The sequence below is a fragment of the Melopsittacus undulatus genome, chromosome 12 (assembly GCF_012275295.1).
Source record: "Melopsittacus undulatus isolate bMelUnd1 chromosome 12, bMelUnd1.mat.Z, whole genome shotgun sequence".
In the NCBI taxonomy this organism is placed as follows: Eukaryota; Metazoa; Chordata; class Aves; order Psittaciformes; family Psittaculidae; genus Melopsittacus; species Melopsittacus undulatus.
The window spans coordinates 4902771-4927970 of NC_047538.1; the positions used below are offsets into that span (position 1 = coordinate 4902771).

Consider the following 25200-nt stretch of genomic DNA (forward strand, 5'->3'; position numbering starts at 1 on the left):
TTCATTTACAGTTGTGGCTCACAGTGTGACAAATAGCAAGAAGTGAAGGGTTTCTGTGGGTCTTTAGCTCAAGAGTAGCATCATGTTGTTAAAAGCGGAGTTACTCCAACCTCTCTCAACAGTGGCCAGCTCTGCCCTGAGGATGTTTAGAGCTGAGGTTTAGAAACCTTGGAAGCTCCCGGGCACACCAGGCTGCATTGTCAAAGGTAAAGGTAAATCCCCATTCTCGCTGGTTTAGAAGGAGAAAAGGAGAAATGATGGGAGATGGGGAGAAGCAAAAACTATTCCAGGAGATGGAGAGAAGCAAAAAGTATTCCAGGTGATCATACTGAAAAGTGGGTGACTCCTTTAGAAGCCAGGAGGTAGTTGAAGGGAGGGGCTTTATTTTAAGTTAAATTAGAGGAGAAATACAAGCAGGAAGCAAAGGATGAGCAATTGGAAACAAGCAAGAGAGAAAGAGAATGATGAGAGCAGCACCTCCTAAATGGAAGAGTAAACAGGCACTCGGAGGCATTAACTTAATTGATTGTTCTGCAACAGGCTGAACGCTGTGTTATTCTGTCACCGTGGCAACAACCCAAAAAAATTGTCAGCCTGTTTGGATGAAGTGAAGCGAAACATTCTCTAATTTGCGGTGATCCGGGTGTTTGTTTTCCTTCCGAAGAGGCGGGGGCTCCATTGATCTATTGTTTGCACAGAGCTGGTTTTTAATGGTGATATGGGGAAGGCAGGAGGCCGGGAGGGGGTTCCGGGGCAGGTGAGGCAAGGGGGGGTCTCTGCTGTGTTTCCCTGCATCTGCCTTTGCAGGGTGGCTGTGTGAATCCAGCAGGAACTCCATAGGAGGAACTGTCCCAAGGAGAGTTGAGGACAGGGGAAAGTGGCTGTGATGGGCTTGTGCCAGAGACACTGCTTCAGTCCTTTCTGCTCTTGTCCCCCTGGGCTCTTGCAGCTCCTTCTGTATTGCAGTCTGGTGTTGGGTAAAGACAGCTCTGTTCCCCCTAACCCCTTTCCCAAATCCATGCTATTCCATTTAATATGTGCAGACCTGTGCTTGTGCACACCCTGTGCTTGGGGGATGCATCTTTGCACATTCAGTGGAGGAGTCACGTCCAAGTTTTATCCCGGGACCATAGCTGGGGTAAGATAACAAAGTGCCCACTTTGCCCTCTGTTACAGCAGAGAGATGAAATCCCTGAGCCAAAGGATGGGGGATTTTGTCCCCTGGGATAGGCAGCCAGGTTGTTCCAAGGGGCAGAAGAGGACAGGAGATGGGGACAGCCACAGTGGGCAGGGTGGATTGCTGCAGGCACAGCTTGGGTCTGACCCTGGGAAGCAGTGGGGATGGGAAGATGCACCACAAGTTGTACAGTGGCTTGTGCTGCATCTGACCACGCACACCCGGGGGGTGAGGAAGGAAGGAGCTCCTGGGGACACAGCTCGCTGTCAGCACAGGCTTGTTTCAGAGTGAAATGTCGCTGCTGCACTCACTTCAGCTGGGAGATGTTCAGTCGGAACGGGAGAGCTCAGGAGACCAAGGAGCAAGCCCACGTGGCCAGGGGTGAGCAGCAAGGCCTTGGGCCAAAGATGTGATGCCAAGAGATGGGTGCTGTGGCGGTGGAGGGGAAGGCTGGCAGGAAGGTGCCTTACAGGTCTGCAGAGATGGCTGAGAGCCAGTGGGAGGGTGAGTGGCAGAGGTGGCTCTGGGCCAGCACAGGAGAGCAAAGGGTTTCCTCGTGACACAGGATCAGTGGGAGGGCCAGGCTGCTGACCTGCCTTGTGCATGGCTCTGCTCGGAGGTTCCACCCTCTCCTTTGGGGCTTCTGCACTCCCAAAGCCTTTGAGCACCCAAGGGGGATCCCTGTGTTTCCCATCCAGGCAGATCATCCCCATCAGTCCCTGAGAGTGTCCCAGACCTGGTCCAGCTGCTGCACAGGGGCTGCCTGGTTGATCCCTAAGATTTCAGGGAGAGCTGTAGAATATGTTAGTGTCAGGTACTGTAGAATGTTCTTTATGGGGTATGCAGGGGCAAAACCCCACAGTATGTCCCTGCCCTCCTCCTGCCTCCTTCCCTGTGCCTGTTTCTGTTGTCTTGTGTGATTTTCCTCCTCTGTTTGTACCAGTTTTGCTTAATCACCCTTTTCCTCTTCTCTGTCTTCCTCTGTTTCACTCTCTCCATCCATATTTTAACTCTTCTGCTCTGTTGCTCTTTCTCACAGTGTAGATGTGGGTGAGGATAAGAGACTCACTGGCGGGTGAGCAGTGTCCCCAGGCACTGTGTCCTGCCTGGGGATCTGTCCCTGTGCTCCCAGTGGGAGGGTGCACTGTGGGTAGGTGGGACAGGAGTGCTGTGTGTCTGCTGGGAGCAAGCTGAGCTGCCAGGGAAAGTTTGGTGGTTATGGGCGTCAGGAGAAGCTGAATAACCCTGTAACTGGTATGAAGGTGAATTCACGGTCTAGTGAGCACTGAAAATACGAGAGGGCTCTGAGACAGGCAGAGTGTGGAGAGGGGAATTCAGCTCGCTGATGGCTCAGGGCAGTGCTTCGTGTCTGGAGCAATGCAGGGACATGCTGTTGCCATCCACAGAACACCATCTCCTGCGGGCTGGCTGGGATGAGGAGGGTGCTCTGTGCTGCAGGTACAGATGAGGGATGCACACACTGACTTGGCAAGAGGAACTCTGTACCCCTGGCCGTGGACACACGTCCCCACAGTGCCATGTGGCCGTGCACATACATGTGCAGACATGCAGACAGCCATGCCCACACAGGAACACATCTCTGCATGTCCTCATCTGTGTGGATGCAGCCACAGCTTTACAAACACAGGGGTGCAGGCACACACACCCCACAGATACAGCCCTGTTCTGTCTGCATCAGCTCGCAGTCAAGTCAAATTCCTCTCTGGTGTAAGTACACTCCAGTCAGGCAGCACAGACGGATTTATCCCAGCATATATTGAATGTCTGTTTGGTTACCTGCTGTGAGCAGGAGAAGAGTTGCAGGAAATCTATTCTCCTTCCAGCTGGGAGAGGCTGATGCCTTGGGGTACCAGGAGATGCGCAGAGAGGAAACCCCCTTCAGCTTTTCACCTGGAGCTGGTAATCTCCTTGCGCCGAATCCCCAGAACAGGGGAACTGCATTTGAAGCCCAGCCAGGGGTGATTTAGCTTTAGACGTTCGCAGAAGAGACTTTGATTAATTCATAGTAAAATCAAGCAGCACTTGGGTGCCAGCACCACATTCCAGGGTGAGCCGGCGACCGAGGTGCGCGCTGGGCAGCTGCCAGGAGCCTGAGCAATCCCAGCAGAGGTGGCAGCGCCATCCAATCCACAGCCTCTCCCCGCTTGGGCTTCTGCATTATTAATTTATTTTTCTCCCTTCCTTGGCAAAAAAAGAGTATTTGGTAACGACCTCAAATTGCAAAATGCTGATGATTTGGAGAATGTGTCACAGAAGCTCCAGGGTGATAAAGGGGAGACGAATCCCAGCCAACAATCCGGCTCAGCCAGTTTGCCTATTTATTAAAGAAAAAGCCCAGATCATTAACTTTTTGTTGTTGTTCTGTTTGCGGGCAACTCCCTGCTGGCAACTTTCGGGCGCCCAGTAAATTAAACCGAGTATCGGCCTGGTTGGGGGCAGCCCAAGCATGGAGTTAGAGCCTTGAAATGGGTTAGAAACCGGCTCTGTTTGCGTTAGCGCATGAATAAACCCTTCAGGGTACCAGGGAAAAGTGCTCTCTGGCATAAAGGTGGTGTTGGAAAAGCCTCACTCGCTGCCCTGTGGAGGGTCAGGTATTGTAACCGGCGAGCTGAGCCTCACTTCTCCTCCCACTGCTTGTTCACACAGTTAATTGCCCCTCGACACGTTGCTGTGCCATGTCGGTCCCCGGAGAAGCAGGGCTGGAAGAGAGCATCTGTAGGCACAGGCTTCGTTGGTTCCCCATTTACCTGCTTGGTTTGGTTGTCGAATAAAGAGCAGTTTGGGGATGGGCTTCCCTGCTTGGTGCTTCTATGAACTCAGAGAGTTCCCTGCGCTATCAGGGAAAGGTGATTACGTCCCCCTCCTCTGGAACATCCCACGTGTTCGCTGAAGTAGTGCTTCAAGCTGAATCAGTTTGCTGAGGGCTCCAGCTTCCCTTAATTCAGTGTCAGGACCGGGCTTGCATGGCTATTATTCAAGAAGCTTTATCAGAAGCACAAAGCTAGCATCTGCCCTCCTGCTTCCCTCTGGGCATCACCAGCTCTCCTGCCCTGGGTTTGGCACACAGAGACTCGAGGGACTGCCTCACTGAGCCCATTTGCAGGCAGAACTCGTTTCAGCTCCTCGAGAGTCTCAGCTCTTCCACTGGCTGCAGGAGCATGGTGGTGGCTTGGATCACGGGCAGAGCAGCACAGAGGTGCGAGAACCAGCTAGAACTGAGGAGCTGGGGTGCGAGAAGGGAGCAGAGATGCAGCTGAGATTGCTGGCCTCTCCCCTTTCCTCGTTCAACACAAGTGAGTTGTAATTAAAGCTGGATTTTAGGTTTTCATCTCAGTCGATGTCCAAGCACTTTCCCTCAGAGGTAGCTACCTTCTTCCCTCGGCCTGGTTCATGTCCCTCCATAATCACTTCTCTGGTGAAGCCTGCCCAGACGTGAGCTCACGTGGGTGCTGATGGGAGGAGAAGGGTATTTTTCAAGGTTTCTGCTAGGTTTTTTTCTTCTGAAATACAAGGATGTGCAATTTTTTTAGTTTCAATTTAGCATTGGAGAATTTTATAATTTAGTAATTAAAATCTCTGATAGGCTTTAGAAATTGCAGCTAATTGAATTTAATGGGAAGATGATTTTCAATTTTATTTGATTACCCGGACCCCTGGCATTGGTATTTATGGGAAAAAAATGGGAAATGTGCTGTGTGGGCTAAGATGGCATAATTGAATTAGGGCTAATCGGATTTCTTCGTCATGAATTTCACTATAATTTTCCTATAATTTTCCATTAGATATCTAGTTTACAAATATTCACAAAGAAATGAAGCTCTTTCGGAATGGAGATTGCTGGCTAACAGGATTACAGGGACGAGAGCTCGGCACTGCCAGCCCGGGCTCCTGCAGTAATGCAATCGCTGCGTCTGCCTCACACTTACCACCCGCCGCTGCTCCCGCACCCCCCGGCCTGCTGCCAGGCCTTCCTCTGGGAGCTGCCTCTTCACCATGGTGTCCGTGTGCCACTCCAGTGCACACGTACCCTCGTGCAGGGACACACGTGTCACTTGTGTGCGTGTTCACATATCCCTGTGTCAGCACTGGTGGTGCTCACGCTGCCTCGTTGCACAGGCAGGGCCAGCCCATGTGTGCTGCATCATGGGCAGCTCTCTGCGTGCACTTGTGTGTCAGGCAGGAGGGGACACTTTGCTGTCCCTCCCTGGGGCTCACTGTAGCATTCACAGCTGGTTCCCACTGAAGTCAGTCCAGGGTCTCCTCTCTCTGCTCTTGCTGCCCATTTCTTACCTCCTCCAACATCTCACTTTCCTGCTGTCATTTCTAATGAATGTGTGTCCATCCTGTCCGATCCATCAGGGACGGTCCTCAACATTCTTCTTTACCCACCTCATGGAAGCAGTGCTAACACAGCCTCTGCCTGCGATGGGGCAGGTAGAGCAGAGCAATAATGTGCCAGGCTCCCTCTGACTTCCCTCTTTTCTGCCTCTTGCTCCTGCCCAAACCAGGTCAAATCCAGAGTGAATTTATGGTGACCATCCCTACTCCACAGCCTCAAACTGCTGTAAAATCCAGCCTGTCTCTGCCCATCCCCAGTCTGCTGCTTGCTGGGCTGCATGTTCAAAGCCTTTCCTCATCTGCTGGTGTCCCAGACTAGTTCAAGACATGGTTGCTGGGGGAGCAAGTCATTACCCTGGCCAGTAGCTCTGGTAGCAGCTCCTCTCTACCCAGAACCACTTGTCATCTCCATAGCATCAGGCCTTCCATGTATGTGCGGAGCAGAACAGTCTCTGGTGACAGTCCAGGCAGCATCCCAGGGTGTGCTGCAGCAGCCCCACACAGGACCTCCTGCGAGTGCACACATAGGTGTGAACATGTGTGTGTGTGCACATGGCACGTGCTTGGGTTTTGTTTGGTTCCAAGTGTGTCTGTGCAGGGTCACAAGCTGGCTTGCAGCTTCTCTGGACAGAAATCACCTCTGGTTTGTGCTGGCCCTGTGCTCTCAGGGATGGGTCTTGCCCAGCCTGGCACCTGCCTTTGGGCAGTGGTTTCCCGGTGCCTCCAGAGGCCATCCCAGTGCCTGGTGTGTGGAGCTCGGGCTCGGGGGGCTCTGTGGGGCAGCTCTGGGCTGGCTCAGGGTGGCACTTGGTGGTTTTCCAAGCAAAGCTCCTACTCTTCAGTGCCAGGCATGTTCCCGGTTGGATGCAGTGCCTGGGCGGGACGATGCCCTTGCCTCCTTGCTCTGAAATCCTCAGGCTGCACTTTTAATGGCTGTAGTAAATTGTAACTAATTGTTAGTGCATTCAAACCCTTGCCACTCCTTCCCCCTAAGTTTTCTGGGCCCCTGTGGAACACAAGGACATGCAGTGTACGGTCACTGCCATACAGCCCGCTCCTGGTACAGTCATTCCCTCTGGGCAGTGGTCAAGAGATGAGCAGCATTTGGCTTCCAGCTCAGTGCCTGGAAAAGCAGCATCCACTTATGCTTTGGGTAAGGCCAAGGAGTAGTAAGTGGGAGAGAAGTGATCCTGGCGGGGCCCCACCCGGCACACGGAGCCTCGGCACAGCGCTTTGGCAACGCTTTCTGGGTGCCATGTGCCAATAATGTGATTGAAACTGAACTGAGAAGGAAGGAGGGAAAGAGAAGGAAAGGGGAAGAAAGCAGGGATTGTCTGCTCCTGCCGCCCAGGCCCCGAGGCCTGCGGGCGCCTCCCTTGACGAAACAGAAATCAAACAAAATTACAGAAATAGGGCAAGAGCATTTGCCTAATAGACTCCCCGAGCAGGAGCGGGAGCAGGAGCAGGAGGAGGAGCGGGAGCAGGAGCGCGGCGCTGCCAGATCTCCAACCTGCAATCTGGGAGCCCACATGAATCCAGAGCACGGCCCCAGGCCCCCAGGGTCAGCTCCAGAGAAGGAGGGAGAAACTGCCAAGAATATGGGCTGAGCCTAAGAAACAAAGGTAGAAGAGAGGCAGAAAGGGGATGTCCCACATATCAGCGTGAGTCACCCCCTGCTCAGCCCTGGCACACTGTCTGCGGGGAAAGCATTAAACTGTAATAATAATAATAAATTAATCATCCTTCCCCCTCCCATTGCACTTTTCATCTGAGGATCTCTGAGCACCTGGCAAACATTAATTACCGAGAGCTCCTCATGCCCCTGGGAGGGTGGGAAGGGACAAGGAGGGATCTTTTCACCTGCCACAGAAGGGCAGCTGTGGTTGGAAAGGATGGGGTGGCTCTTGGCATGGCACATAACGTGTTCGGAGCAGGGTGAGGGGTGCTGCTTGCCCTGCAGTGTTCCTTGGGGGTGCAGGAGACACTTGATGCCATGGTATGGTTGGTCAGAGCAGCTTTTCTTCATGACCCCTGGAGGGATGGGGGAGAAAGAGGAGATGCTGCCCTAACTGGGGACACAAGGGTACCAAAGGAGCAGAAAGCTCCATAGCCTCCAAGAGAGGAAAGAACAAACTTTTCTTGGGTAAGAGGCAAAGGAGGGAGTATGGGGAAGTAAAACCCGATCCTGTGACTGGAGATGGCTGAGATAGGAAATCAGGCCTGGCCCTTGCGTCAGCTGCAGGGCGTGGGCTTCACCTGAAAAAACACCTTGGCAAGTCGTTCCTGCAGGGAGGAGTGGGAGGGACAGTGGGAAGTCTGTGGAGGGGATCCTCCGGGTGTGTTTGGGTTGTGTGTGTGGGTTCATGTGTGTCATGGCGGATGGGTATGTGTGGATTTGAATGTGAGTGAGCACACAGTATCATTTTGTTTGCTGGGGTGCATATGCATGTTGCGTGTGCATGCTGGGATGGGAGGGGTGGGGAGCATTTGTATACTGATGTGTGAACGTGCTCAGCTCCCTGCATGTAGAAGAACAGGTATGTTTAGAGGGGCTGTGTATGTGCAGTGACACATCCATGTTACAGTGTGTGTTCTTCTCATAAGGAGTCAGGAATACAGTGAGCACGACTCCCACTGCTTAAATACTAAGTTCATAGAAGTGAAAAAGGAGAAATCCGGGTGATGTGAGGTGTGGTGAACTATTGGGACCTGTCAGCAACCTCACACCTGGAAGGAAGCCTTGGGTCCAAACTGAGCTATTGCAAAGGCAGAGACAAACCAGCACAAACATTTCTGGTGCTGCCCATCACTCCCAGGGTAGGATATTCCCTGGCAAGTGCTGCAAAATCTGACTTGGGTGTAAGGACCAGTGCAGGCGCTGGTGAGGACTGTGGGTGATGTTGCCTGGGCTGGCATCTGTGCCAGGGCCAAGCAAAACACAGCCAGGCAGGAGGGGGTGACAGTGCTGGTGGGAGCCATTGCGTGGTTAGAAACCAGGAGGAGAAGTCAGGGAGATGCTGATAACATGTTGTCCATCTCTCAAAGCTTGAGTGCTCAGGTGGGATGATGAGCTCCATGCTGGGGAGCACAGCTTGGCTGGGACTCTGCTTTCCCCACCCTGCTTCAGGCTCAGAGGTCCCATGTGGCTCCATGTCACTAGACTTTGCATAGGTTTTGGCCAGAATACTCGTGGTTTCCCCAAATGATCCCCTTTCCTCTCCCTTCTCCCTGCCCTCTGGCCTGGTGCACTGCCTCTGCATGTTTACACCCTTGCTGAGGTGATGCCTTGCAGCTGTAGTGCAGGGTCTCTGGGCTCAGGACACTCTGGGTGTACAGCGTGTCCTGATGTGTGGAGCCAAACAGACCTGGGCTCCTTCCAGCCCTGTGACTAACCTGTCCGGCCACTTCTGGGGAGTCACTTCCCTCGCTACTGCCTCAGTTTCCCCATCCGTGTAGTGGGGTAATGATGCTGGCCTCCTTTGAAAAGCACATTAAGTTCTGCTTATAAAAAGGATTTAAGAGCTGGTGAGTTCATGGACTGCTCCCCAGCCCCAGTGAGGAGCCCTGGCTCTGCCAAAATCCACGGAGCCAAGCGTGGTGTGTTCACAAAAACAGCCTACAACCTGCTCAAAATACCTATTTAATCAGGTAAATAATCTGCTCGTTTGTTTTAAAGAAAGAGGCTTATATCTGTGTTTACCCAACACGCCTCTTAGAACCTCCCTCGCATTCTTTGCTACTTAGAAAAATAAAGCAACAAAAAATGAGGAAATTCGCTGCAAAAGGAAAAAAAAAGAAACCCAAACCACCCCTCCCGTGGGCCGCCTTCCTGCGGGGCATTGGGCAAGATGCTCTAACGCCGGCATTGTGACACCCACCGGCCACCCCGGGGCCGGGCCCCAGCGCTGCCGCCCCGACACCGGGGGCGATGGGCACGCCATCGTGTGCAGGCTGTGCCCGGGGCAGCCCGCACAGACCCCCCCCGCAGCCCCGCGTTGGCTCCGTCCCCGCCCGCTCCCTGGGCTCGTGTGTCCCGCACTCCGCCAGCGGCGGAGCCCGCAGCGCCCGCCCGTTGCGCGGCGATGGGAGCGGGGCAGTGCGGCCCCGGTGCGGGGCTTCCCTGCGCTCCATCTCCGGGCCGTGCCCGCCGCAGGTGACCCCGGCCCCGGCCCCGCACCTGCCCCGGCCCCGGCTGGAGGCGTGTCCCGCTGCCAGTGCCCGCCCCCCGCGGCGGCCGGCGCCCGCCCCCGGCCCCGCTGCCAAAGTGACTCGGGGAGGACCGGCACGGCAATGACATCAGTGCTTTAAACAACTTGTTATTCGGGAGCAATCAGCTGCAATTAGGTATTAATTAAGTATTATGAAAGTTGATTATTTAAGTGAATTCGGCTTTCGTCTCTCCGACTATGGTAAGTACAGCACAATTGTCCTTTTCCTGCCCCGCAACCCCCTCCGCTCTCCGGAGCCCCCGCTCGGTGCCGGTGCCCCCGGTGCGGAGCGGAGCGCTCCGTGCCCCGCCGCTCCTCCCGTCCCATCGCGTCCGTTCCCTGCGCCGCCGCCGCCGCGGGGCCGGGCGCTGCGGCCGGTTTCACCGGGAGCCGGTACCCGGAGCCGCCGCCGCACCGAAACTTTTCCCGGCGCCGAGGCGGGTGCGGGGCCGGGGCCGGGCGGGCGCGGGGCGGCCCCAGGTGCTGCCGGGGCCCGCAGCCTCTTTCGCTTTTCTTTCACTTGTTAGACGGAAGTTGGCTTCCTCCGCTCCGCTGCCGCGGCCCCGGCCCCGCGGAGCCGAGGTGAGCCGGGGGCTCCGCTCCGCCGGGGCGAGGCGGGAGAGGATGCGGAGGGGAAGTTTATGAGGGTTTTGAAATGATTCTGCGTTTATATTTGTTGTGAGTTGTGTGGGTTGTTTTCTCTTTCATTTCTTTCCCCTTCCGAGCGCTGGCGTCTCTCCGGTAAAGGTTGCTTGTCAGGTTCCTGCGCTGTCTAAATGAAAAGGAATTTAATTTATTTGGGACAAGGCAGTGTCAGATGAAGAGGCTGCTTATTACATTTAATGAGTATTGTGTTTTTTTTCCCTCCAACCTGGGCATATCTGGGATGGGTTTGTTTTTGTTCTTCCATGTGAGGTATAGGAGACCTCCCCCCACCCCTTCCCATCTCGCAGGGAGGAGGAACGGTGGCCAGGCTGGGGCAATGTTTTGGTTTTAGATTACAGGCCCCAGTGCTGGGGCTGGGTGTGTTTTAGGCTGTAGCTTTTTGTGGTGCATCCGCTGGGTTTTGATGGGATATCGGGATGGGGAGAAGGGGTTGGGCTAACCTGGGTGTGGTGGTGGTGGTGGACAGGGCTCCATCGGGCTGGGGTGTGATGTGCTGGTGGGTTTTCCAGCCCTTGGCCAGGTTACATTTGACAGAGTGAATTCAGAGTTTGGTTGGAATCCCTTGGGCTGTGTTCCCTTACTCTTTGGGACCCTTCCCACCACTTTGGGCCTGTACCTGCTAATACAGCCATACTCTCTCCTCCAAAATGGTGTGAACCATCCCCTCCCATTTAAAACCTAAATGGCAGTGATGGGCCCAACAGGCCTGCGCTGGCGAGCTGCCATGGTCCAGCTAATTACTGCCCGAGCCAATGTGTACGTGTGTGTGTTGGTGTTTTTAATAAGGACTAAGATGGTAATAAACTGGTTGATGATTGACTGGGCCTGAACTATGTACTCTGATGCTGTGATTGAGAGGACCATTTTGTCGCTGTTTATTCCCTTTATTTATTTATTTCTGTCACTGATCCCAGGAACTGGGTGGCTCTCGGGATCCAGCCATGGGCATGTGGCTGCCTCCCTTCTGGATCGAGGAGCTGGGAGGCTGCGTGGGTAGCCCAGGAGTTAAGGATGTGGTGAAACTGCAGGAGGGCAAATGCTTTAACGAGTAATAAACAGTGATTTACCCCCGATCTCCATCTCCGGCAGTAGTGATGGGATCTGCAGGCAGCTGCCTCTGCCCCTGCTGGCCTGAGCCTGCCGACCCATCGCACTCCTCAGAAGGGGCCTGCAAAGCCAGCACCTTCCCCTTCCTTCTTGGAAGTGTCGTGGGTGCTCAGGCTTTCTGCATGTTTCAGTGCTCCTGTATGGGAACCTGGGGCCGCAGTAAGCCATGGAAATGAGGATCTGGGAGATCTGTTTAAGTCAGCATTACGGTCTGTGTGTGGGTGAACCCGTCTTGTCATGATCTTGAGGCAAAGACCTGCCCCATAATCACCACCTCGAACCCTTATCTCCTTGGGCCAGCTTATCTCCCTCAGTCCCTGGCTCTTGAATCCTCTCCAAGCCCTCGGGCTGGGGCTCCCTGGAGGCAGTGCCCGAGGGCTGCTCGCCGAGCTGCCAGCTGGCACAGGCAGCTCCAGAGGGGTTTCTTTCCCAGAGGGATTTGGTATGTGGGGTCTGAGGCTGCTCTTGCCGAGGGCTTTCTCAGCTCACTCAGTCCTTGTGAGGACCTTCTAGGACCAGAAGCTGTTTGTAGTGGTAAAGGGTTGGAAAGAATTCATGGACTGAGTCTATCCGCACAGGATCGTGGCAAGATGTTCCCTACATGTGACTTTCTGCAAGTCTGGTTGTAAATATCTTGAGTGACTGGGCACCTGTCACTTCCTTTGGGAAACTGTTCCCCAGCCTAATTATCCTTGGTATGAGATTACAGGAACTGCTTTCGGAATGGGGACCAAGAAACCTATGGTCAACGAGTGGAGAAACGCCTCATTTTCCACTCATAGGGTCATTTGGTGTCTGTTTTGTCAAATCACTGTTGTTGTTTGGAACATCCCGTGGATAGGAACACCTTCTCTGGGCTGGTGCCAACTCTCTTCTGACAGTACAGCTTTTTGGAGAGACATTGGCTCAGTCAAGGTTGGTGCTGTTCCTGTGCTGAGCTCATGGTCTGCAGAAGGTTCATAGATGGTTCATTTGGGTGTTCAGGTCACTTTCTAACAGTCCTGTGAGATGTTTGTTGGGTGGAAAGCATTCAAGTGCTTAAACCTACCTAGTGAAGACTCTTCCTTGGGAGAAGGTTTTACCAGGGCAGGGATTAACCTTCTCATCATGGTGTGTGTTTAGCAGGGCCCACGTACTGCTTGAAGAGCATGCTTCAAAGCTGGTTGAAGTCCGTAGGAGTGTTTCTGCTGCTTTGGTGCTGTAGAGAGATAACTCACAAGAAAGATCAGAAAATTGATTCCTGAGATAACAAACTTCTGTTTCCCTGCCTGCATCTTCTCTTATTCTTTCTAAACCAGGTCTTGGCACCTAAAGAGTGGGGTCTGCAGGTGCTGCACACTTCCACTGTGAAACACAAGTGCCTAAGAGGGGCAGAGGCTGGTTTAGGACAGATATCTCAGCTGGAAGGGATTAAGTATTTAATATGTAGCTTCAGTGTCATCAGTTTCTCTTTCTGTTTTCCTGGACTATTTATGCTTCCACCCGGAGTCCTCCTTGCTGCTATCGGAAAGGACTGTCTGAGCTTGGAATTTATATAAGGGCTTTTCCTGCCTAGCCTCGTCTGTCCCACATCTCCTGCTGCCAGAGCTCTTGGCTGCCCTCACAGCCAGAGCCTTTGTGGTCACTTGGACATCAGATCATCCCCCCCAGGCTGCTCTGTAACCTTCAATTTAGGTTTCCCTCTGAAAAGTTGGTTGAAAGTGTCCGGAAAGTAATGAGAAGTGCTGTGGGAGGTGCAGACAAGCAGTGCCTGTGCCGCATCTCCCACCTCCACCCGGGCTCCTTCCTGCCCTCCCTCGCAGGGTTTGGAAGATGCGGCCGTTCCCAGGGTTTGGATAGCTCAGGTGCCACCCAGGGCTCAGCTCCCACAAGTGCTGACAGCGCAGGGGCCACGCTGGGCTTTGGAGAACCAACGTCCTGAGCTGCACTTCGCAAAGAGGGGGCAGAGGAGGCTTGGCTGGGAGCAGGGGAGGGGCAGAACCTCCAGCCAGGAGTCCCACGCGGCCCCGTCTCCTCCCCTCCGGTTCAACGCGGACTGGATCAATTTGGACGTCTTCAGCAATAAAAAATGCCGATGTCGTCCTAATTCACCAGGCCCCGAGATGACAGCAAATTTACATTTTTTAATTAAACTAGCAGCCAGTTTTTATGAGAGGGGGCTGGGTTATGCAAATCAAATGGTTGTGTACGAAAGATTAGGAGAGTTTGGGAATAAATTCCACAAATGCTAATAAAAAAAAAAGGAAGGAAAGCAAATGAGAGGGGGGAGCGAGAGGGACATTGTTCCATTAGCCCCTTTTAGACTGATTTCCCTAGGGAGAAAGCAACGGGGGGTGAGAGATGGAGGCAGCTTTCAGAGACAGGTAAAATCCATTTTGAGGATTGAGAGCCCCTTGGACCAGGACCTTGTTGCTCCCTGTTTCCTCTCCCAGGGCTTGCAGGGGAGACAGAGGCAGACACCACTGGCAAAGGAAAACTTGCTGGCTCCTTATCCCCATTCCTGCTTGAGCAGGGATTGCACAGGCTGGAACACCAGCCGGGTGTCTGCAGCCTGGTTGGGGATGTAGAGTGCACAGTGCTGAGCTGTTGGAGGGGTCATGATGGTGTTGTGGGAGAGTGGATGTGGCAGGGGGACAGAACAGTACCTGGGTGGGCAAAGCCCAGGCTCTGGCCACACGTGAGTATTGAGGGGGTTCCACTGAGATGCTCTGGATGGGGACCCTCTTGGGGCTGACAGATGGGACATGGAGCAGGGCTGGTTGCTGGGATCTGTACCCTGGGGCATCCACCTCTTTTCTGGGCAGCTTTTGATTTGCTAGCGGACTCCTGGTCCCTGGCAGGAGCTTTCTGGTTACACAGAGTAATAGCCACTATGGGCACAGGGCTGGGCTTCATTCCACTTAGGCACAGGCTTTGTCTGCAGAGCAGAGTGTGTTTTGGAGAGGAATGATGATGCGCTTCCCTCCCCCAGCCTGAGGACCCCCTTGTTGCCCATCCATGGGGCTGAGTCCAGCTGTTACCTTCCCTTCCCAGTGCGTTAACCTGGCATCAGTCTTCTCCCCATTCTCAGGAGACTTCCCATCTTTCTTCATGTGATGATTCCAGAAAACAGAACAGTTTGTCAAGCCTTTTCGAGAACAAACAGTTACAGTGAACCAAAACCATGCACTTCATTCACGTGAAATATGGTCTTGTTTAAGTTTCCCAAAGAATTCCAAGTTCTCATGGCGTTCGGGAGTTAGGTGTGGTGACCAGGTACCCAAGCAATTGTTTGCTTTGCCATGGAGAAACACAACCAGAAAATTTCTGGAGGCTGGGAAACTGCTTAAAGCTTCCAGTCCTAAGGCAGTTTCATGCTCAGAATAAAAGCTGAACAACCCGTGTAGGTTGGCAAGAGTGAGCGAGGGGTGGAGAGGAGGAGATACAAGGAAAAAAGGATGGGAAGACTCAAGTCACCGGGTGCACTTTAGTGCAATCCCCTGAGGATTTGGGTGCCTCACTAGGGAATTTTGCCACCCATTCCTGGTTTTGGGGTGTGAAGTGATGATTCACCTTCGTGCACATGTTTTCCTTTGGAGAAGGTGACATTTTAGCAGAGCCTCTTGTGAAATCAGTAAAAACACGGAGCTCCGGCGGAGTGTTTCTGGAGCTGTGCCCCACACCCAACACCTACGTCCCCGTCACCCTGTCCTGCACATGCACATCTGCCCCAGACACTCACCCACCTCCCGGACACTCACGTGCCCTGTGTTGGTGTTGGGCTGAACTTGGTGTTCTCCAGGTTGCTCTCTCAAGACATCGCCTTCCCCTGCACTCTGGTTCTGTGTGCTTGCATCATTGTGGTGATGAGTGGATCTTTATTAGCAGCAAGACAAGATCAGTGTGGTCCATGTCCCTGTGTTAGGTGTCCCTGTGCGCCCACTGCTGCTGCAGTGTGTCCCCTGCTGTTCCTCCTGCCAGGAATGATGGCCTGGGTGGCAGGGTTGGTCCACAGGCAGGTAGGCAGTTGTATAGGGGATTTTTGTAACGTGAGTTTCTGAGCTGAACTAGGGCCAAGTTCAGCCTAAATCTAACAAAGAGAGCTCCAGAACAGGTCTTTGAGACATGGCAGAGTCTGAGGATTTGGTGTAGGATGAATAACTCCTAATCTATAAAGTGGGCATAATCATACTCCCCTGTGCAGCCCAGAGCCAGGGCTGGGCGCTTCAGTGATGGAGATAAGGGAATGAGGCCTGGCTGCTGTCCATGATGGGTGCGGGGTCGGGCAGGAGCGCGCCTCCCTCCAGCCAGGGTGTGGAGCTGGGTGTGGGAGAGCCCAGCCCACTCCCACTTCCCGGGAGCTCCTGACCCATGGCACCCTCCATATCCAGCTGCAGCACCCATAGGTCCAGGGTGGGATGTTGTGGACCCTCGAGGGGGGTTCTCCAGGACCTGGGCAAAGGGTGCTTAGTGTAATGGTACCATGGTGTGAGCCCCTCTCCTGAGAGTGGCTGGGAGGAAGAAGCAGGAACTTTTAGCTTCCATACATGGGAAACTGTCAAAAGCCAGGTAGCAACACCAGCTTTTGTCTGGTATTTCCAGAAAAACCCGGCAGGACCTGGCATCCCAGGGCATAATTTATTATGGAAAAATAAAATAATAAAGTCCCAATCCCTTTGAGGCCTGAGTCATAGAAGCATCTTCTCATTAAAGCAGCTCCACCTCTCTGCATGGTGTTTGCCAGCACCTTGCCTGGATGAATCCACTCCCCGAGCCGGCTTGCCCAGAGCAGCCCTCCTCCTGCTCCTCCTCCTCCTCTGCCGGTGCACCCCTCTCCTCCAGCACCCCTTCCCCTATCTGGAGGAGCACAAGCAGCTCCACGTGTCAAGCCAACTTCTCCCTTCTTAGGCCAGGGGGTTGTTTTGATGGCGTGTTTTGTAGACAAATGTCTTCATCTCTTCACCCACCTTCCACCCCCTGTGCTATCAAGTTCCCTGGGCACGGCCCTGGCTCCCACATCCCCTTCTCCCGGCCAGCCACGTGGTGTGGAGGTGTGTGTGTGGTATCTTTCCATGGCTTGAAGCTCTCTTCCAAGTGGCCCTCTGCAAGCAGGGGAAGGAGAGGAAGCTGCTGCTGGAGTAATTACCATCTGCATGTCCCGAAGGCAGGCAGCAGATGTTAGCAGAGGAGGACCGCATTGGAAGAGGGAGAAGGAGCAGAGGCTGGGGAGAGAGGGTCTGATTTTTCCTCTCGATTGCATATGAATATTTGTAACAGAAGCTCAGTAGGACAAGAATCACAGTTTTGCAAAGTAGATCCATGCACTTGGAAACTTTGAGAGGAAGCTCCTGTGCTGGCTCTCGCTGTGTTTTCAGTCATTCACTCCTGCTTTTCTCAGCCTTTTTCTATGCTGCACTATTTAACTTTCCTTGCTAAATAGCTTTCCTTTATATCCTCCTTCCTTTCCTTATTCCCACAGACCCACCATTCTTTGTCACTCTCATGGACTTCCCATTCTGCCTTTGATTCTGCCTTGATTTTCCTTTCCTTTCCTCCCCCCCCTTCAACCTCCCTTCCATTATCTTACTCTCTTTATTTTTCATTTCCCCATTTGTCTGTGGGCTGATATTCAGATGAACGCACTTCTTCCACTTAAAGGAGGTCATGAATATTAGGATTTTTCCATCAAACAATGAAATATGGCTCAAATTACTCTAAAGAATAGAGCCCTTTTCATAAACCACCTGCTGGTTCTTTTGAAAGCAAGCACAACCACTCGCCTGCGTGCTTCAAGCAGTTGTCTCTCATCTCCACCTCGCCAAGCTTTGCCATTCCAATTCCTCCTTCTGAATTTGTTGCTCTTGGTGGAGTGAGTCTGCTCTTCCCAGGCTGCCAGCACCCAACGAGTCTGGGTTTGAACAGGTTGGGGCAGGATGGTGATTCTGGCAGGATCCTCGCTACTTTGAATGATGGTTTGTGATTGTGTTTTATTTGATTGCGGTGTGCTTGTTTGGAGGTTTTAGTTTTGTTTTCAACAGCGTTTTGGTGTGAAGCTCATTACATCTCGGCTTGACTGGGAGGGGGATCTCGTATTCAGATGGAGATGCACAGGCACCCACCTTCTCCTTGTCTTGCTGGTGTGGACCAACCCCGTCCCCTCATCGTGAGGTGTCTGGCTCAGGCCTGGACACCAGCCCAGGGCTCTGGTTATACCCTGAAGCCCATGTGTGCACTGAGGCTGAGCTGAGCTCTCCTTCCAAACAGATCTGTCAGGGCTGATTTTAGTACACTGCTGGGGCTGGGGTGGAATTTGTCTGGCTCTTCCCAGCGAGGTGAGGGCCATCCTGCAGCACCCCAAGAAGGAAGCTAGGATGGATCTATGCTGGAGGTGAGACCCTGAGCCAGGCAGGTCCCCTTCCTGCTGTTTCCATCCTCCTGGCTACATTGTTTTGGAGAAGGAGTTGTGAGAGCAGCAGCTGCAGACACCCTTCTCCTGAGCCTCGGGAAGGCAGGGGTGTGCTCCATGGCATCCTACATTGCCTGTGGTCCTGGCTCTGCCCTGCCTTTGCACCTTTGCTGGTAGCCCATTAGTGAGGATGAGGAGGGCCATGGAGCTGTGCCCTGTGGGCCTGGAGAGCACAGGCAGAAGGGTCTGTGCATTCCCTTGGGAGCTGCCATGAGGCATGTGTGGGCATTGCCAGAGACAGGGACAACAGAGGACACCAACTTGTCTCAGACTTGTGTTTTCAGTCCAGCCTATTTATAATCCTCATAGTTGCTATTTTTTCCCCAGTTGCATGGCTGTGTCCTGTCCTCGCTATCTTCCATCTTCCCTGAGCAAACCTCGCTGTTTTCCACGTGCCTGTCCTGGAGGCACACAGCATCATCCCTCTGGGGCAGATCCGCTCTTCTCCAAGGAGGCATCTCTCAGTGGTGTCCTGCTTCCAGGCGTGTGTCCCAGGCCTCTCCCACCCGGCCCCATGTTTCCCTGGGCACACACTGCGTGCACAGCCTGGGCTGTGTGAGCACCGAGTTTGTTTTGCCAGGGTGACCTGTTTAATCATCTCATTTTCTGGTGGCCGTTTATTCCTCGTTTCCACGGTTACAGCCCCATTAAGAGGAGAAGCAATAAGGCAGCGAGTCAAACAGGTAATAAAAACATTAAAGCCATGTGCGCGTTGGGAGGGAGCAGCAGCACTCACTGAGATGAGACGGGCCCTGCCAGGGAGCCTGAGCACACTGTGGGACCACCCTGTTCAATTCCCAGCCTCTGCAGGGGCCTCACTGCGCACACAGCATCCCACAGCATCCCACCCTGCTCCCTTGAAGCGTGCTGCCACCTGGGACAGGGTCACTGCTGCCAGGGTGCATTTCCCATTGCTGCGCTGCCAGTGCAGAGTTGAGAGTAGCCAAAAGCACTTGAAATCAGAGTATTTTTGCAACTGTATTTTATTCCAACTGTATTTTATTTAAGTCTCTGGCAAAACTTGTGGGGTTTCTGCTTCGTTATTGTGATGCTGTTGGACCCAGACATGGCTCTACTGTGGTGCCAATACTCTGATGAGTGCAGCTTTGCAGAGCTGGGCTTTTTCACAGCTCCTATAGTATTAACTGTTCAAAATACTAATGTATTTACAGCTAGCTACCTAAACCTGGAGCATCATGACAGTCGTTTGAGGCTTTCCTAGGTGGAGTATCTGTTTATGGAAGGGCATATTTCTGCAACCTCCAGGAGAAGGTCAGGCTCCATGGAAACAGGATAGCTGGATCTGTGCTCCCTGGGCTGCCAGCAGGTGACTGTGAGGTGGGAGCTGTTCAACCAGGAGGATGATCCTTATGTCCATAGTTAGAAATGCAGGGAATGCTGTGGAGAGCAGCACAGCTGGGAGCTACCCCTCCTGCTGGGAGGAATCCCCAGATTCCTGTTCTTCCATTGAGAGCTCATAAAAGGAAGGTAGGAACTCCTCTGGAGTGAGGAGTAGGCAAAGGGCTCTGCTGTGTCCAGAATAAGGGGGTGCTTTCAGAGCAGCTCACTTTCCTTCAGGCAGTGTTACCTGGGGGGCTTGGTAGGTGAGAGCCCTTTGTTACTGTATGTTTGTTGTCCCAAACTTGACTTTGTCAGCAAGGAATTCGTGGCCTGTCTCCCTTGGGAAATTGTGGGCTGGATTTACTCTTGGGCATAAAACCAAGACCTGACTACAAAAGCCAGCAGAGTTACTTTTCCTTATCATTTCCCAGTGCCCATGGAGGCACTGGATCTCAGATGGAGGGATGTTAGTGAGTGAATTGATGTTTTTAATACCTGTCTTTCATGTGAGGACCAGTAACTGTCTCTGATGATCAGATGGAAATTGAAATAGGAATCCCTGGACACCACAAGCCTGAGGTTTGGATTTTCAGTCACGCTGCATTGGTCAGATTCTGTTTCTTCGGGGTTGGAGGATTATCAAAGTTGCCACCTCTGAGCAGTGAGAAAGGAAGAGCTCTCTGGAGACCTGCCCTGGGCTGGAGAATACAGACCTGATGAGGCTGCTCTTTGTTCCAGCCAGTCTGTAGGACTGGCCTGGGGGCTGACGTGGTAGGTCAGGGTGGAAACGATTCTCCAGGATCCACCTCAGCCCCTCTCCATGCTGATAAAAGGGCCCCATCCATTCCTGGGAACAGGAAGAGGGGTTTGACCTCCTTTGGGTGATCTCTGGCTACGCTGTGTATTACCCAGGGTAGCTACAAACCCTGATGCTTTATTCAAGCTGCTTATAAGTAATGGGCTTAGGCAAAACAAGCAAGTGCGCAGCTGAAAACTCCCCTGCTCTGGATGTGTTTGAGCTGCTGATCACTGTCGTAAAGGAGCTGATGCCCAGGGGCTGGAAGGGTTCTGGGCTTTGAATGAGTTTCACTGTGGATGAAGAGACAAGGTTAAATGTCTCCCTTATATAGGTTGCCCTAACAGCAGAACGACAATATTCAGAAGAACAAACAAGAAGAGAGAGCTAGAACCTCATCAGGGCAATGGAGTAAATGAAATCCAAAAGTGTTCCACCTGCAGCTTTCTCTGTGCCATTTTCTGCCCCCTTACAGCCCCACTTTTGGGCTCTTTTTATGTATTTCTGGCATTGTTTTGGGCTTCATAGTTTCTCTCCTCCTGACTCTATCAGGAAGCATATTTGTGGCGAGCATCTGTGAAAGGACCTGGCTTACTGAGTAAATGTTCAACATGGAAATGAGCCGCATGACCTTGAGGGAGGGGGGAGAGGGAGGAAAGCTGAGAGAAATTCATAAAAAGCTGAAAAAGAAGAGAACAAGGAGGAGGGAGGGGAGAGGAGGAAAAGATAAAAGGCCCAGCCAGGCTGGATGAAGTCAGACAGGAGAGGAATAGTCTTTCTTGTCACAGAACATGGACGTGTAGGATTAGCCATCTCACAGGGGCCCGATTCTCAGCTGTGCTGAGCACTGACACTTGGAAAAATAGGCCCATTTAAGGTGACTCAAGTTGAGCAACAAAAGTCAGTAGTCACTTTAGATCATCCTGGCCTGTGTTCAGAAGGGTGAATTCTGTCCTTGGCGAAAGGCCCAAGGGAGAGTTCTGTGTACTGTTCCCGTTCCCAGAATAGGACCTGGGGCAGCTCCTGCACCTCGTGCTGGTCCTTTGGGGCAGAAACCACTGTTCCCCAAGAGGGCTGAGCCTCTGTCTGCACTCCCCTGGCAGGGGATAGCGGTCTCTGCAGTGCAGCCGGGTTGTTCTTTGGTGTGGAAACAGGGCCTGGATTGATCCATGGAGCTGGGGGAGGATGTGGGTGTCTGGGAGAGGAGATGGATGGAGTGAAAGTCACTGTCCTCGGGAGCAGCAGTGCAGGTTTCCCCAGCACCCACAGGGTCTCTCTGGTGTGTGAGATGGAGATGTAGATACTTACTTTTGGGAACTAGCAAGGATCTTGATCAGAAAACACCATGAAGGCACTGTTCTGAGGAAAACACACAGGGAAATCTGGGTAGCATCATGCTGCCATTGCTACCATAGACCAAGATGTGAAGTCTAAGAGTTTGGGTTTCCCAAACTGGCTGGTTTGTGCTTGAAGGTTTTTGCTTCAGTCCCACAGCTAGTCCTGGATGATCTAAACTGGTGTTAAAATGGTGTTACAGGGATTGGAGTGAGATGAGCACCAAGTTTCTGCAGGTCTGTGCTTTTTTCTCTATGGGATGTTCTTCTTATGGGTCCATAATGTTGTGATTACACCAGCACGGGGAAGCCCCCTTGGTCCTGCAGCTGCAGCCATCAGCTCCCTGCTGCCCATCCAAGAGGCACAGGAGGGATCTGGGCACTCAGAGATCTGCTGGAGCAGAAACCTTTGTACTGGTCACCAGGCAGCTGATGGTTTCTGCTGGTTTTGTATTGTTTGAATGCATGAAAAAGGGTCAGAGGCATTTAGGATCCCCTTCCAGCCTGTGATTGCTTCAGCTCCCCAGATTCTCTTCATTTCCGACAGGGAAGTCTGACTTCACTGGCATCAGCACTTCAAACCCACCGAACACTGACAGAAGCATTTCAGAGTGTGGGGCAAGGGCTGCACTGAGCCTTCATTTGTGTTTAAACAGAGCTGATTGCCATTCTTTGCTTAAAACAAAAGAGCTGCACTAATGATCTTTGCATACACATCTTTACATTTTCCTTCCTATGGGGGGGAGATGAGTTCTTTCTGTAAGCCTGGAAATGGCAGGATTAGGTTTTCATGGCTCCATGGGAGAGCCCTGCGGTGCGCAGGAGAGCTGGGTTGGATTTCTTTCCAGTCAGAGTGTGTGAAATAGTGGGGAAAAGTCTTGTTTGGAGATGACCTCAAAATAATTCCTGTAGCAGTGCAGTGTGATGTCAGACAGCCAGCATGCAGCTGGGTGGAAGTGCAGACAGCGGGGCACGAGTGCCTGACACAGGGGAAAACCGGCATAAATACAAGCCGTGCGTCCAAGGCTTTGGGAGGAACTAGAGTAAAGTCACCAGTGCAGATGCCAGGGCAAGGAACTGTAACTGTACATTTAATAGCTTTGGATGTTTGCTTTTATGTGACAGTTGCTGTTCAGGCAAACAGATTGGAGAATTCCAGACTTGCATGGATTTCAGGGGTTTTATTTCTGTGTGTTTGGCACAGGACATGAGTGGGATGGGAGCACAGAGGGGGGTAAAGAAGCAGGAGGAAGAAGGGCCCGGTGCCCTGCTCCTCCCTGCCCGTGCACCCTGGTTTATCCATGTGTGTTCCCTGGGCTGAGCCTTCCCCTCTCTCTCCTGTCTCCTGTGTCTCCCTGAAGTAATTCAGGCCCCAGACTCTGCTCTCCACTGCTCCTCCCAGGAGCATCCTCTGTCCCATTCCCATGTCTGCACATCCTCTGCCTCCCCAGTGGCTGGCAATGGTGCCTGTCACTATCTTGCTTGGGTAGGGAGCTCTGCAGCCCCTGTGCTGAAAGCCCCATCTGGAAAGCGAGGGGCTTTCTCCTGTGTTCCTGCCTTTCCTGGAGTCCCCTGCCTGGTTCCTGGCTCAGCTGAAGCTGTCCAGAGAGAACAGGGAGGCAGATGCATGTTTTCCCAGTTTATTCTCCAAAAGGAAAGCCTGCAAGGGGTGAGGGGCAGGCTCCTCGCAGCGAAGGTGTTAACAAATAGCAGGTGATTAAACATGACAAGCAGTGACATTTCTGTGTGGGGTTCTCAGTACCAGCAATGCCAAGAATGAAGCTATAAACCCTGACATTTTGTGTTATGCACTGAGGTTTTTAATAGACATCTTTCCCTCCCTCCCCCCTGTTTATTTCTTTTATTCCCTTTTTCCTCCGCTGTCCCTTTCTCCTGTTCCCTCTCCTCTCTCTTCCTGCCCCTCACCCTGCCGCATCCCAAATGCCCCCCACCTCCTCTTCCTATCCCTCCCTCCCTGCCCTTATCTTTGCTCTCTTGCTTTACCAGACCCATTTGTATGATGGCCTTCACTTTTCCTTTTGTTCCTCTCTTCCTCCCTATTTTCTTGTTACACTTTTCCAAGCCTTTCGTGGCATCATTCCCCCTTCCTTTACTTTTTCTCTTCCTCCTCTTAACTCCGGTCTCTGCCATATGCACACACGCTCGCAGTCTTTCTCACACATCCTCACTCCCACACTTTATTGCACACACACCACCACTTCCAGCACACTTCCCTGCTCTCCCCCACACGCTCCCGCTCTCTCCTGCACCGTCTCTCACATGCGCTCGCACTTGCTCTTTTCTTTCTGTGCTTCCCTTCTCTTGCTCTTCTTTGTCTTTGTTACTCCCTTCTGCTGTCATCCTCCCTCTTGTCTGTTCTTTTCCACTCTCTCCCCTTCTCCCTCCCTTGCCTTTCTCTTTTTGGGGCCTGATGTAATACCCTAACCATGGGCAGCCAGGCCAGTTGCTTGTCAGGGAGCAGGTGTCCCACCCCTGAGTGATGTTTTTGTTAATAACACTTTTGCCCTGACTCAGAAGCCGGCGTTTTGGAGATGGGCTGTTGGGGTTTTTTTAAGGCCAGGAGCAGAGGAGGCTGTGCTTTTGGGAACAGTTGCTGGGTTTGTATCAAAAGGACTGCAACAGTTGTTCTGCTGAGTGAGAAACGTTGGAACAACTGCAGATTCTCTCTCTCTCTCCATATCTATCCAAAGGGCATTTGGAGGTGACAACCAATGCACCGGCCCCCTTACAGCCAGCTCTTATTGGAGCCAACAGGCTGCTGCTGGCTCTTGGCTTTAGGGATGGGGCATTTGTGCTGCTGGAGTTGGCCTTCTGTATGAGAAAAGAACTTTCCTTTGCCTTTGTATCATGTCCTGATGGGGTTTGGGCACCAAATTAGCAAGGTGGGTGACCAGGTCATTCAAAGGCAGCACAGAGCATTCAAACACAGAGCTCTCCTCCATATCACCAGCTCACCTCATCTCCAGGGCTCGGTAGTAATGGCCCAACTACACAATCTGAACATAAGAAAGTGGTCTCCAGACACAGAAACACACAAGGGTTTGGGGCACTCACCTCCTCCCCAGTGCATGGCCTGCCTGGCTCACTGTGTGTAACCATGGAGAGGCCAGGGGCAGTGCGTGATGCTTCCCACCCGGCAGCCTGCAGTGCTGTGGGCTGGCCCGTCAGAGCCTGTCTGCTCTGCTGAATCAGCCTGGCTGTCAGCACCAGGGTCTGAACCCTCCCCATCTGGCTGGCCCCGGCGACAGTCACATTGCAAAACCATCATGAAACGTTGCCTGGGGACTTGAGGTATCTCCAGAGGCTCTTTGAGCTGTACTGGGATTCCTTCTCATCCAGCTGCGGGCGTCTCTGCCTCTCTCCAGCTCCCTAGGGAGGGTCCATAGGGAGCTCCTGGGGAATTACCACGCACACACACAGTCTGTGCTGGCCACATCCATACTGGGAGCACCCAGGCCAGGCAAGAGGCTCTCATGGCTGGACAGTGAGGACAGAGGCTGGAGCAGCTCCTGTGTGCAGGTCACTGGGGTCCCAGTGTAAAGGGCTCAGCAGGTATTTGAAATGAGTCCAACCTAAACCACAGCTTCAGTCCCAGGATTTGCTCTTCCTTGACTCTGAAAACCAAAATACTTCCCCCTCAAGACCCTGCCTGCCCATAAAAGTGCCTCTCCCTCCCTGCCCGCCCAGGTCTTATTGATCAAGCACCATAGACAGTGGCTGCAGCTTCAGTTGCCAAGTAGGGCAGA

General features: G+C 52.8%; 1 protein-coding gene across 6 annotated transcripts in view; it reads left to right on the top strand.

The window, feature by feature from the left end:
• CASZ1 (castor zinc finger 1) overlaps positions 1 to 25200 on the top strand; it is a 199881-nt gene that overhangs the window by 98022 nt on the left and 76659 nt on the right. For 2 of the 6 annotated variants that reach the window (XM_034068595.1, XM_034068599.1), the window contains exon 1: positions 9819 to 9945. The exons of the other annotated variants lie outside the window; for them this stretch is intronic. In XM_034068595.1, the coding sequence (XP_033924486.1) occupies positions 9897 to 9945 (49 nt within the window). In that variant the 5' untranslated portion in view covers positions 9819 to 9896. Of the gene's footprint in view, positions 1 to 9818; positions 9946 to 25200 lie in introns of those variants that run through there. 6 annotated transcript variants of the gene reach the window in all.